This window comes from Bactrocera latifrons, unplaced genomic scaffold, assembly GCF_001853355.1.
Source record: "Bactrocera latifrons isolate USDA-ARS-PBARC rearing strain unplaced genomic scaffold, ASM185335v1 scaffold_136, whole genome shotgun sequence".
NCBI lineage: Eukaryota > Metazoa > Arthropoda > Insecta > Diptera > Tephritidae > Bactrocera > Bactrocera latifrons.
In genome coordinates this window covers 197,900-212,680 of record NW_017534808.1, presented here as the reverse complement: position 1 = coordinate 212,680, position 14,781 = coordinate 197,900, and the positions used below count along the sequence as shown (strand labels likewise).

Below are 14,781 nucleotides of genomic sequence, written 5' to 3'. Positions count from 1 at the left end.
AAAATAAAAAATATAAAAAAAAATAAAAAATATAAAATGAAAAATCAGTTAAAATTAGGTATACTATAAAACTAAACTAAAATCGCTTCCCTTCCCTAGAAGAGTGTGAAAGAGGTGTGGTTGCCAAGGGTGCAAGAATAGCCATGCGGCTTTGAAATCACTAAAGTTTCTGAGGGCTTGATAAAAGATATTTAAAGGATGCCGTAGCGTTTAGTATCTAACATCCTATTTCACAATAAACCAGCTGTGGGTTGTTCTAGGACATTCCTGGTAATTGTGAAGCAGATGAACTATCCACAATTAAACTCCACAAGAAAGGTAAATTATAAGCGTTTGGCTATTTATAGATACTTAATCGACAAACATGTTATAAAACTCCATCAGAAGCAGGAGGTCGTTCAGAGAGGACATAATGTAGTGAGAGAATTTAGATAGATATTAAATGAGGTTTGCACCGCGACCTAAGCTCTATTGTGCTCTCTCTTCTGTTACAACGTTTCACATAGCCCAAACACATTGATAAACTCCAATTTACTGCTATTAGGAAACCACTACAAGGGCCTCAATCCTGCGTCTACAGACTGCTGAACAGTCTATCAACAAGCGTTCAGGAGTTTCCATGTTGGGGAATTGGCAATTTACAGAAAAGATTAAGCCCATGTTGAATAAGTACCTCTTGTGCTTGCAATGGCCAGTGTAAAATGCGACAAGTAGCCGGAATTTGTTTTTCGGGTGGTTTTAAACCTGCTGAGGTAAGTAACTTGGCCTGACACATGCCTCCTAACCTACACTCTCCTCTTTGCCAAGTAACTCGTTTATAGGATACATATGTAGGTATGAGGACTAACTAATGGTAGGTTAGTTAGGTTCAAAGTAATATGCAAAGCGAGCAAGCTCGTCGGCGAATTCATTCCCGGCTATATATTTGTGATGGATTTTAGTCCCGGCGGTTTCAGAATGAACCTACTAAACGCCTAGAAGCGTTGTCAGACTTCTACTCTACCTATGTATATTTCAGAACATTCACCGAAAATTTCATGTCGATCCGGCAATTACTTTCGAAAATTTCTACAAAAATCACGTTTTTTTCGAAACGCTGTTTTCAAAGTCGATGAGAATTTTTGTCGTAACGGAGGCTCTAATTGACTTCAAACCTTCTTAGATATAACCAATTTCATAATACGCCCCTCTAGCGGATTTGCTTTTGAGGAGAAAGAAAACTTTAAAATAGCGCAAATTTCGGTGTTAGTGAACTCTATGTTTACACGTCTATAACTGTTGAACGCAATATCCAAACTAATCATGCATTGCATCGTTTTGTAGTCAAGACCTTTTATGTCAAGACCTTTCAAAAATTTATAGTATTTCCAGATACGAGCTCTGTAGCGCTTTATACATATCCGAGAAATTCAAAAGAAAAAAAGGCGGAAAGAGATATTTTCCAACCTAATATTTGTAAGATAAGGATCGAAGGAATAACATTTTGGCTAAAAATTTCTATTTTATCTAATTTACTTTTTTCCCAAAAAAAAAACAGTATTGGACCTTTGATTTGATATAATTTAAATCAGAAAAATCTTCCTCACCGCAAGACACTTTTTTCGGATGTCCTCCTAAAAATTGGCAATAGAATCAACAGAATCCAATATTTTTATTTATTGAACAAAATTCTCCTTAAAAAATCACATAAACGACTTTTTTGATTTGCAAGTGGAAATAACATTTTATGTACTTTTTTTTCCTAATATCTTAAATTCAAACAATCAATTATTTGCAATTTTTGTGTTTAATTTTTTTTTGTCTACATAAACACAAACATAAGTATATGTCTATATGTATATACATATATCTCCGCATTTATTATCAGTCATCACCTTTTTATCCACTTATTTTGAGAATATATCAAGCGCTACTGACTTCAACTAATATTCACGGCAACTTAGGTGTAGAGTTAGTGCTTATACACTTACATATATACATAAGTATAAGTTGATATACATATGTAAGTATATATATACATATGGTACATATGTATTTATTTCTTTGTTATGTGCATTTTCCACTTTCAATGTTAAATTTAATGTGATTTCTATTTACTTAGAAGAATAGCAAAACACAGACCACACTAGATAAATAGAATCTTAACAGACTTCATTGTAACCATAAATATGTTCGTATATGTATATAAAGCAATCAATGTATTTTCTTCTTATTAAGCCGTTCAACAAGTTCTTTTCGCTCTACCTTTATAATTTTAGTTAGTTAGTTTAAGAATACTTATTCGTCGCTTTTGACTTCAGCATACGTTCTTGTGCTTTTTGATTCATGTGAGCGAATTGAATTCAATTAAGTAACTAGAAGCATTACAGACAAATATACGTATAAAAGATATGTATGCCATATATGTATATCCGATTCTTTGCTGTTTGTCAGTCGGTCTACGATGCGACACGCTCGGTTGGTTGGTGCAAATTTAGAAACTGGAGATGTAGCGATAGAACGCTGCACAGAAGGCAAACTTAAGCCAGACTTCTTACTTACACTTACACATACATACAAAAATATATGTGTAGAAAATAAAGTTGTAAATATGTTTTACTGCGCATGCTCATACCATTACTCATAATAGTTTGAAGCTGGCTTTTATTCTTGGTTTATTACTACATTTCCCAGTGTATATAGATGTAAAGTATGTACATATGTATGTATATGTATGCAATTTATAAGCTTGCGGTTTCTGTTACTCGTTTTAGTACTGCTAACTGGTTGTGGTTGCTGCTAAAGATGATGAAGCCAGTATTGAGACTTCCTGATTCATCATTATGAAACATCCTAGAATAAAGCTTGAGTTATTAGCACGCACACATTTGGTGCAATGGCGTTACTCATGGACAATTTTATGTGAATTATTTTAGAATAATTCTTTTTTTATATTAGAACAATTCTTATTCTGATTCTAAAATAGAAAATTTTCTGTTATCCAACTGAAAAAATTAATATCTACAAGAAAAGTGTCTGTCACCTTGTGAGAATAATAAATAACAATCGATTTCCAAGTGTACTATCTGATCAAATTTGACCTGGACAGGGCCATTTAAACTGTGCACGAAAGCCGATGCAGTAAACAATTTTTTCTTGGATTGATACAACAAAAAATATCTTGTGGTGTCCATATGCTCATTAAGTTTAGTAGCTGTTTGTTTTCAACGCGATTTTTATCATGGAAAAAATGTAACAAGTTTCATTGAAATTTTGTTTACCAATGGAATCGCGCCTAAGGAATCTTTGAAAATCTTACAATATTCTTGGATTAGATGTTCAATCGCGACTATAAAGCATTAAGACCTATTAAATATCGTATATTATTCAGAAGCATGGCATAAATAGAGAAAGGACTCGGTCACCCAAAAAAAATTACTCCAATATTCATATCACTTCAACTACATATATTGCGATAGAAACTATCACTGAAACGATAATCTTGACTTTCGTAAGATAAAAAATAAAAAGAATAGAATTTATACTGTTTCCAACATAAACGAGTCTACGAAACCGAAACGGACGAGTATTTGTGTCTGTACACGAGGTAAAGTAAGGTAAGGCACGTAGCATTCTTTTAATTTATTTGAGAAATGTTTCCCGCCGCCAAAAATAACAAAAACAAACAAAAAATTTAATCTAACAAAGGAATATCGAAACAGGGGAAATACCTGAAACTATTGAGGAATGATTAAAACTGAAGTACTTTCAAAATCCGTTCGCACGACAATCGGATCTACGTAACCAGAACAGACCCAGATTTTTTTATCCGTTCAAAGACTGTGAACCTGGCAGAATTCAACAATAACTATTTTCAAAACAAATTAACTGCGATACGCTCAAAAATAAAAGATTAGTTGTTGCAGAAAACGAAATTAAAAACCACGACAAGAATTAACAGAAAGGCGAACTGCATTTTGAAACATTTCGATACAACATCATACATTCATATGTATGTAAATATCTAGCCAGATTGTTAGAAGTTTTTGGGAAGTATATTTAAAGTGTCTCTACAACTCACCGAAAAATTATAGCCAAACCAAGGACAACAGAAAAACACGACAGCTCTGCAGCCGAACAAAAAACATTCCTACAACTGCGAAGACCAGCACATAGCACATGGGAGCTTTATTAAGTAAGCAAGCGAGCGGACAGAAATTAAGCAACTGAAAGTCTAACAAAATGACGTAATCCGCCAGTGCCTCCGACGCCAACACACATACACACACGCACGCAAGCAGACAGCGACACGCAAACGCGGGTGTTAAACAAGCTGTGGTAAAGCGCGCGGGCCAGTGCGTGTGCTAGCGGCTGACGAAAAATAAAAGTTGCCTCACGAAACGACCGCAAAACCTCAAAATCTACAGAATTGTACGAATAAAATTGTACAATAAAAGCAAAAAATACATGCATTCATAAATAATCCGAACAAAAACAAATTAATGAGACAACATCAAAAGAGACAAATACAAAAGAGAAGACAGCACAAATAGCGAGAATGATATGAAACTAAAGCAAAGAATACTCAAACGACGGTGAATAAATAATGGCTTAAATTGACAAATACATTATATAGAAATCGAATAAAATACGCTTTGTATATGTATGTATGTATGTATATAAAAATAAAGTGGCGAATAAGTAGATTCGCAGCGAGATGTGTGGATCAAGAATCTTTCGGGTATCTTATGGTATGAGCAAACACATTTTTTATGTATTTTATTCATATGTATTTACTCATATTGCTATTCTTATAAGTATATAGACTGTTCGAACAAATATATTTTTGTATGATTTATTTTGTCATTCAAGTCAAGTGGACGATTATTTTGAATGAATACAAAATGCTAGAAAAATACTCTGTAAAAAATGTAAAATTTAATTTTTTTTAAGATTTTACGTGAAGCCAAATGTGTATGCATGTATTCGTATTATATATTTTAGTATTTAAATAAACAATTTTGAAAAAATACTACGAAAATGTAGAAACAAACGTGCACAATTTCTATTAAGCTTTGAATAGAAACATCGAGTTTAAGAAATAAAATAAAATAATGTAAATAACAAATAGCAGCTGCCGCAGCCACTGACACAAAGGGATTGATTTTGCGTAGGTATGTTTGTATGCACAGATGAACTGCTGATTGGCGACTGTCAGTTTGCATTGTTTTCGCAATAATGATTTAGGGTGGAAAAAATAAGGGCAAACAAAAATAATGGAATTCCCTTCAAAAATACAAAAGAGACGTAAATGTTTGAAACTGACAAACAATTTGGTATAAATGTACACATGTACATACATACATATGAAAGTAGATCATGCAAAGAATCAACTGTCAAACAAATAAGCAAAGCTAAGCAACAAACTGTCAGATAAACTGTCAAATAAACATTGACACAGAAAAATGCACACAATTCACTGGTGATATCATGGGACTTGTGCCACTGTGCTTCACAGGTCAGCCCGAGCAGACAATAAACACATATGGTACATACCTTTTGATTTATTTATTGCGTTTCGCAATTAATGTATTGCATTTTGAGCAGAAAATGATAAAATTGTATTTCTTTATGTTATTATTAAGGTGGATTTTTGATTATTATTAAAATTCCATAATGTTTGGGTCTGATTCTGACCTAATTAAGCCAAAAAAAATTATTGGGTTGAGGGGATAATGACAAAAAATCATTACGAGAATCAAAAAATAATAATGTCCGAGAGTGACACACACAAATTCCTTTTACGAAATTAAGTTGAAAACTTAAAATAAATGGTTTATAGAATTTTTTGTATAATATATTTTGAATTTGGGTATATAGATGTTTCGCTTAGCAATAAATAATAATTTAAATAAATAACAGACCGTCAAATAGAATATCCTCTGGCGATGCTAACGCAACAATTTGATCTAAACTAATAAGAACTTAAAGAAGTCAGATCTTTACCTCCCAAGGACCGACATTCCAAAAGCAAAATGTGACAAAGAATGCTTCACTAACCAATGTTAATAGAGACCTAACCAATATTTGTTCAATTAAATTCAACAACATATTATTTGTTTTAGAATGCTTCAAATTAATATAAATATTTCATACTATAAATTAATAAAAATATTTAATTTGGCTGGGATTTAGAATAGCATCCCCGGATTTCGGGAATAAAATAGGTATCACTGGACAGGTGACGTTCTCCAGATCACGAGAATTTAACTAAACTAAAATAATTAAAATAAAGCATTATTTACAACAAATATTAAAAAAATTAATATACAGAAACGTTATAGTGAAGTGTTAGTAAGTGAAAAGTGCATATTAGAAGTGAAAAAGTTATTCACATTATACAAATTATCAATGTAAAAGTTGTCAATTTTTCAACTTTAATTGCAGATATCTTTAAAACTATAAGCCAGCCGCAATTATATATATATATTTTCGTGATCCGGAGAACGTCACCTTTCCAGTGATACCCATTTTATCCCCGAAATACGGGTATGCTATTCTAAATGTTAACCTTTAATTTCATTATTCAATAAAAATAATGGAAAAAGGCTTAAAACAATACAACAATAATAGTGAAGTTCAAAACTGATGACGTCAGTCAATCAAATGGTGGCGGTTACTCTCTTTATGTTTGCCTACGAAGCAATCGTTTACAAAAAGTTAGCATTTTCACTGGTACAGCTTGGCATATTCATTTATCATTCAATCTGCTTCACATATCTACATTTGTTGTATAACTCTTCCACCAATTTGAATTTCAAATCATAACATTTCGAAACTTGACCAACACAAAATTTACATTTTAAAGAGAGCGCGCGCGCAACTGTATCGGTCAGAGTCTAGGCTAATTTGGCAACACTGGCAACGTGCTGCCCCACCTATTCAACGTGCTAAAGAGCACTAGTAGTAAAGACAATCGGCGCAGCAGCCGCCGATATAACCGTGGCAGTGACGCTAGCGTCGGCGTCAATGTTGAAACCTGTTTTTGTTTTCGTTTCTATTGCCGCGTACTCCGTTTTCGCACGAAAATTATACGTAGGGTGTTGTTGTCATTGTTGTTGCAACACTAGCTCTCTCTTGAACGTCTAATAAAGTAACCGTTGTTGATTTTGCTCTATTGTTTTATTTTTAATAAATTTTGTTGTAGTCGTTGCTGTGTATCCAATAAAGATGTCTTATTGCTTGTTGCCACAACTACTACTACCAACAACAATGTATAATATAAGCATTTGTGCATTAATTTGTTTCACTATCCGAATACAATTTTGAGAAAATCGAGTTTATTGTTCTTTTGTACATTTATTACAATTGCACGTCAGCATATTTTTTTCATTTAGAACAAGCGCAACAAGGCAACACATAAAGAAATGGAAAAAAAAACGGCGACACTTTCGGATTGAATGCTTGCAACAGCCATAGGTTTTGGGCATACTTTTTTGACCTCACTTTTTCACCAACACTAACACAACTGCGCGCAATTAAAAATATTATAATTCATAAAACTAAATTTATATCCATATTTAAGGTAAATATAAAAGCAAAACAATTTATTTACCCGAAAAATTGCTAATATTCAACAAAGATTGATGGCTGTTCACATATCCTTCGTAGTGTATAATTTGTTGTTTTTCTTTCTGGCTAAAACGAAAGCTTTCTTTTCGGCAGCGAAGATACACACAAAACTGCTGTTTCCAAATGTATTGTTATATTCACAAATTCAGACTTTGTTCCTAAACACATTTACTTAATTTATTCACAAAATTTTACTTCAATTCACTGTACTTTAATTTTGACTATTTAATTAGTTAATAGTTGAAAATTCCAAGCGCACTAAAAAATGCTAGCCATTTACCACTAGAAGCAGAGAATTTTATAAAAGCAGCTCAGCCAGCACTAATTACACTCACGCTCAATAAACTTTTTTCACGTCTCGTCAATTCGGCTACTCGCGCACAACTGTGAAACAGGGATGAGCAAATTGTGCTCGCATATTTCCAATTCTTTGCGCTTGAAAAAAAAAGTACTTTCCTGGCATAACGGCAATACTGGATTTGGAGAGTGGTGAGTATTTTATTATAGAAGATATATGAACCGGCTATAGAAATAAAATAATTTCTAGATAAAACAAAAAGATTTTATTATTTCATAAAATAATTGCATATAGAAGCAGCATGAATAATAAATAATATTATTGTGACATTTGCTTAAAACACAACCCAGTTGCTATTCACCACCCTTCAGTTTAACGTTCCAATTGGATTCAGTTGGAATACAAGCATTGCCATATTGCTCTATTCTTAGAATTGAAATTGTACAGATTTTTATTTAATAAAAATAAATATCATAATGGTTTAAAATACAACACATAATTTCACAAAATCTGTATAATAATTAGCTACAGTCATTTATAATTCGCAGTATTCAACTACAAGTAGATATGGCAGTATGTTTTACTGCCGATATGATGTCAACATTTTCCACAATATGTAAGTGTATATTGTTTTTACGTTTCACTAATGAAGGTGACGTTTTGTATTCGTCAACATATAATTTTTTGAATTTTTTATATTATGTTACTATATCTTGTTGCGTCATAATTGTTTATACAAAATATGTTTACATTGATTTCCGTAATTATTTTATACCAGTTTTTGTTTATATTTGAGAAGTAGATGCAACCCTACAGGCTTATTTATGTGTGGAATACAATGCTCGCGACAGACTGCAAACGACATCTGTCAAATATTATAATACACACGTTCTTATGGACGGACCTATTTTAACAGCTGCACGACTACAAGACTGCAGGCCGACAGTTGTCGTTCTCGCTAACTTCAATTTAATACTATATTTGCCAACGACAGTAGAGTTGACAGTAGAATGGAAGATAGAGAGATGAGGTAGAGTGGTGATGCCACTAATATGTAAAATGTAAAATTACTCAAAGCTCTAACAAACCTGACGTTATTTTACCAATAAAAGCATAAAATAGCTCTGTTACATCATTTATAATAACAATTGATAATTTAGAACAAACAAATTTACCTATTTACTTATTTTTTGCTTAAAAATTTCACTTTGAATAAAWTATTAAAATTTCATTGAAGAGCAAGGTATTAGTATGGCCACAACGAAAGTGTGTACATGCAAAATGGACAACTGGGTTGTTTTGTGTACATTACGGCCATTSTTATGTTGCTGCCCTCTTACAAACGTTTATGTAGTAGGATTCACAACGCCATTTTCAGTTCACTGTCGTGCTGCTGTAGTCTGTCGCGAGCATTGTGTTCCGCACATTATAATAAACGCGTGCTGGGTTTCTGGGAAGAGACAAACTGTTTAAAAATTTACTTTTACCTCCATATTCATTCGTGCCGGTTGCAACTTGCAAGTAAGTTCTTGGATTTCCGTGCATTTAATTATAATTTCTAAATTGTAGTTATAAATTTGATTAAAGTATTAACTAAACATTTGTTATAGGTCTTACTCCAACAACATAATTTAAAATGAAGCCACAATACAAAGTTGGTAAGTATGGGATGTAGGTTAAGTTTCGCGGTTAGTTATCAGCTATTGCATGAAATTGGCAGAAATGGAATTTATAAATCTTACTATAAAATACAAAAAAGCTAAATATTCTCAAATTAATTAATTTCAGCTGACATTAGTCTTGCTGAATGGGGACGCAAAGCCATTATCATCGCTGAGAATGAGATGCCTGGTCTGATGGCCATTCGCAAGAAGTATGGGCCACAAAAGGTGCTGAAGGGTGCGCGTATTGCTGGCTGTCTCCATATGACAGTACAAACCGCGGTATTAATAGAAACCCTCACAGAATTGGGCGCAGAAGTAAGTTAAACAATATTTTGGCAGGAACCTCAACCGGAAATCTTAAAATGCTTATCACTAATGTTTTTGTTGTCGTAAGTGTGCAAGTTAATTGCGCTCATACATTATTCATATCGTAGATAAGAATCTCACGTATACAATTAGTAATTTCTAAGTACGCTTTTATTGATTATCTGTTGAGGCCAAGAGTTCAAAGCGATGCTCTGTTATTAGTTTTGTTTGTTGTCGCCATACGGGATCAATTCATTAGATACATTTTATAAATTATTAATTTTTTGTTTTCAGGTTCAATGGTCAAGCTGTAACATATTCAGTACCCAAGATCATGCTGCTGCAGCTATTGCCAAAACGGGAGTCCCAGTCTATGCTTGGAAAGGTGAAACAGATGAAGAATACTTATGGTGAGACAATATTAAGAATATCGAAAAAATCTGTTATATTTACATTAACTAATAATTCTTGCTTAATTTTTCATATTTTCAGGTGCATTGAACAGACCTTAGTGTTTTCAGATGGTCAGCCGTTGAACTTGATTCTCGATGATGGTGGTGATTTGACCAACTTGGTGCATGAAAAGTTCCCACAGTACCTGAAGGACATCAAGGGTTTGAGTGAGGAAACTACAACTGGTGTGCACAATTTGTATAAAATGGTGAAGGAGGGACGTCTCGGTGTGCCAGCCATTAATGTCAACGATTCGGTGACCAAGGTTAGTATTTTTTTCGGATGAAACAATGTTGTTTTTTATAAAAAGTACTCATCTTTTTTATAAAAATTATTAGTGTTTTTTCTTTATAAAAATTATTACTCTTCTACACTTGCAGAGCAAATTCGATAATCTGTATGGTTGTCGCGAGTCGCTAATTGATGGTATTAAACGTGCCACCGATGTGATGATTGCTGGCAAAGTGTGCTGTGTTGCTGGTTATGGTGATGTGGGTAAAGGTTGTGCACAAGCGCTGCGTGGTTTCGGCGGACGCGTTATTGTCACTGAAATCGACCCCATCATTGCTTTGCAAGCGGCTATGGAAGGCTATGAAGTGACCACCATGGAGGAGGCATGCAAAGAAGCTACCATCTTCGTAACCACAACTGGTTGCAAGGACATCATCACTGGCACACATTTCGAACACATGCCCGACGATGCGATCGTTTGTAACATTGGTCATTTCGATTGTGAAATCGATGTCGCCTGGTTGAATGCCAATGCCAAGGAGAAGATTAATGTCAAACCACAAGTCGATCGTTATACGCTTTCCAACGGCAACCATATTATTCTGTTGGCTGAAGGACGCTTGGTTAATTTGGGTTGCGCGCATGGTCATCCCAGCTTCGTGATGTCCAACTCGTTCAGTAATCAAGTGCTGGCACAAATCGAATTGTGGACCAAGGCTGACAAATACAACGTAGATGTACATATGTTGCCGAAAATACTCGATGAAGAGGTCGCCAGTCTACATTTGGAGAAATTGGGCGTGAAGTTAACCAAATTGAGTGACGAGCAATCCAAATACTTGGGTGTACCCAAAACTGGTCCATTCAAACCTGATCACTACAGATACTAGAAAATATATGGCTTCCACATAATAGAGGTATACACATTAACGCTGGGAATCGATTTTCTTTTTTTTTTTTTTACAAATAATTGGTTTTGTTGTAATTTGAGTTACTAGGCATTTATATTAATGAAATAAAGTGTACGGGGGATATGTTGATGACAGTCACTGATAAGATAAGTCACTGATTGATAAGAGATTTTGAAATAAATACAATTACGGAAACTATTGTATGGAAAATTCCGCCAGACCCTATATAGAAATTAAGTAAATATTTACATATTTGTGTTGGTTACATTGATTGTTGAGTATTTGACGCCTTGTTACTAAGATGGTTTTAACAATATATTTGCGTATCCAGAATTTGGAATCTCTTTTCCTCTCATTGAATACTAAACAAATGTTGGAAAACAGTTAAATATGCTTGTCGTTAAAAATTAATTGTGATCTCTAATATTTTGTTTATATTTACGTTATTTAATATTGGATTTATTTATATACACATGTATGTATGCCCATTGAATTTTGCCAGACCCTAAATATATGCAATGTTTTACAATTAGTGCTGCATGCCGCATATCCGGTTTTCTTCTACATACATATTTATCACCATATTTAAAAAATTGGAAATTAGAAAACCCAAAAGCTGGGTTATTGAAATTTTCGCATAAATTTTGAGGTTATGTCGAAAAGGTGTTTATATAAAGATTGTAGACCTTTCCATTCTCTAAAACTTTTCCGTATAAGTTTTTCCCAAGGATTTGTAGTTTTGCCGTAAATTAAAATAAAAGGCGACCGTTCAGAGGTCACCTCAAAAAAAGTTGTCTGTTAGTGAGGGAGCCTTTACTGCTTAAAATAGCTTTAAACATAAAAACCAAAAAATAACAATTATTATTACAGATGAAAACTGGTAATGATCAAAGGACTTGTCAAAATTTTGGTATTAAATAAAATGGCGATTCCCAAAAACTTTTTTTTTCAAATACTTTACACTTCAGAGTGGCTTAAAAAAATTTAAATTATTATCTTTTCGACCTAACGAAATATTGTTGATTCCAGATGAACCAATAGTGAGACAATGTTGAACGTGACGGAAGGTGAGATTACAAAGGCTGAGTTTTCGGAACTTTTAAATACAATTTCACAAAATATTGTTTAAATATGTACATACATAACTTTGCTGAATTGTTTAAATAAAAAATATGAGATTATATATGTATGTATGTACATATGTATATATAATATATAAAAAAAATATGCTTTTTGAACTTCTGAAACCCACATAACGCCTTAAAAGGATTTTTCTGAAGCTATCTCCTAATATGCCGATTTAGTTACATAAAATATTAACTGGATATATAAAGATACTAACCGGATACACTCCATAAAAGCTCACCAAAGGATCTTTATAAGGAACAGCAGACTTGCGTGCGCAACTTGCGCATTTATGGGTACACACCTGAAAGGAGTCCCATATCAAAACTGATGAGGAAACACTTACCGTATATTAGAAATCACTGCACATCCAATGTTGCCGTTTACTTCTTCCTCTTTCAATAGCACTAACAACTTTCAAACCTTTTCTTTTGCAAACGCAATGCGACCACTCACAACACTTATACACACACACTTTCCTAACGCACCTATAATTGCACACTTTTCTAACAAATCTATAGGAAAACACTGCACTCCCATTTAGTTCACTTAACCGCACACTGCCGATCACTTAAATTTCGCATTTGAAACAAAAACTTTTATATTTTTCGCTATTTGCCACAATAAACAAATTTTATCACACGCGCACGGAATTTTTTACGGAACTGACTAAATGGCGGCGGATCATGGCAAAGCACAGCGTTGCCCTTCCCATGGGAAATTGGAAATTATTCCATTCACTATGCAGAGTGCATTGCAGCCTTCAGTGAGAGCTGAAATATAAAAAATAGATGGCGCCTGTGTTTAAATATTATCAAAATATAATAAACGGTTTATTAAGTTTCTATTGTATTTACTGATATTTTAAAATCAAATGATAAATGTATATACAAGACTTTCGGTTAGAATTGTGAAATTTTGTGCTTAACATAATTAATTCATAAAAACTTTAACCGCAATTTCTGGTAACGCTGTTGGATAATTAAACGGTTATTTAACCGATACGGGAACAATTTAATATTTAAATAGATAAAATATTTTTAAATAAAATATTATAAAATTTTTGTGAAAAAAAAATTATTTTACTACTTCACTGTGAATGGAATAAGTCAAACAGTTTGACAATAAATACAGCGCTGCGCATTTGAAACTTTCCGGCGCCACTTTTCAGCTGCAAGCAGTTCCGAAACTATTTCCTCGCCGCGTGTATTGAAATCCGTGTAAATTGTGAAAATCTTAATTACACATTTTAGTGTTGCGCTAGTGTTAGTTTGTAATTAAAGTAATTGTAGCATTTTTCACTCTGTTTTTCGGGAATCAAAGGAAGTGCGTTCGGGTCGTGGCAGTAGAAAGTATGCGCAAGAGGTTAAATCGCAAAAATTTCTTAAATATGTGTGCTAAGGCATTGTTAACCACTTTATAGAGCAATTAATTCCAAAATTACAGTGAGGTACGTTTTTTAAGAGAATTACTATGCTACTAACAAAAGACAGAAATGAAATGTGTGAAGTTGAAATCTATTGCGATAGGCTGCAGTGCTTTATTGTTGCTTATTTGTGCCCAAAATAGATAAATTTGAGCGAAAACTTGACCTAGCCCATATATAACTGTATCCAGGATTTTCGAACATCCTGCTGACTTTGCTCCATATGATTGGTGACAGTATGTGAGATACCGTAATTAAGGATGTTAATAGATAAATCGGATCGATACTACCCCAACTCTGGTTGGAGAGTATAAAATGTTCGGTTGCTCCCGAACTTAGCCTGTATTATTTGTTTCTATTTTTATTTAAAAAAAACATTATTATTCTATACTTTAAAAATATGTTATTATATTGCCAATTATCAATTATTATATTTTCATAGTTTAACTATTCAAGAATAGTATGTCTTCAGGAGGATCTTTCAAAAGACACATTATTTTCGGAAATATTTGCTGACCCAACATCCCAACTGGTTCGGCCGGCAGTAATCAAACAAAAGACGCGATTTTCTCGAAGCTGTCTTTTTCAAAATATATTAGAAATGCATGCCTCTAGAGTAGAATATCCCCATAAAATAATTTCGAAAACACTCTGTAATCATCAACTAACCTTAAGCGTTCAAGGGCAGGTGAAGTGTGTCTGAGTTATTGCTCTTATTTTCATCTTTCTATTCTATTTTCTTCTATTTTTGTGTCA

At 33.4% G+C, this 14,781-nt stretch overlaps 2 protein-coding genes across 2 annotated transcripts in view; one reads left to right on the top strand and one right to left on the bottom strand.

The window, feature by feature from the left end:
• The window catches only part of LOC108965171 (neuroglian), a 132,149-nt gene extending 124,186 nt beyond the window's left edge, over positions 1–7,963 (bottom strand). Inside the window, exon 1 of the mRNA XM_018927391.1 lies at positions 7,892–7,963. The gene's annotated coding sequence lies outside the window, so the exon portion shown is untranslated. The remainder of the gene's footprint in view (positions 1–7,891) is intronic.
• A 1,369-nt stretch (positions 7,964–9,332) lies between these two features.
• Positions 9,333–11,807, top strand: LOC108965194 (adenosylhomocysteinase). Its single transcript, XM_018927427.1, has 6 exons — positions 9,333–9,430; positions 9,520–9,567; positions 9,698–9,888; positions 10,174–10,289; positions 10,372–10,597; positions 10,713–11,807. Exons 2-6 carry the CDS (start codon positions 9,546–9,548, stop codon positions 11,451–11,453), a joined length of 1,296 nt encoding a protein of 431 aa, XP_018782972.1. The 5' UTR covers positions 9,333–9,430; positions 9,520–9,545; the 3' UTR covers positions 11,454–11,807.
• The last annotated feature ends 2,974 nt before the right edge of the window (positions 11,808–14,781 follow it).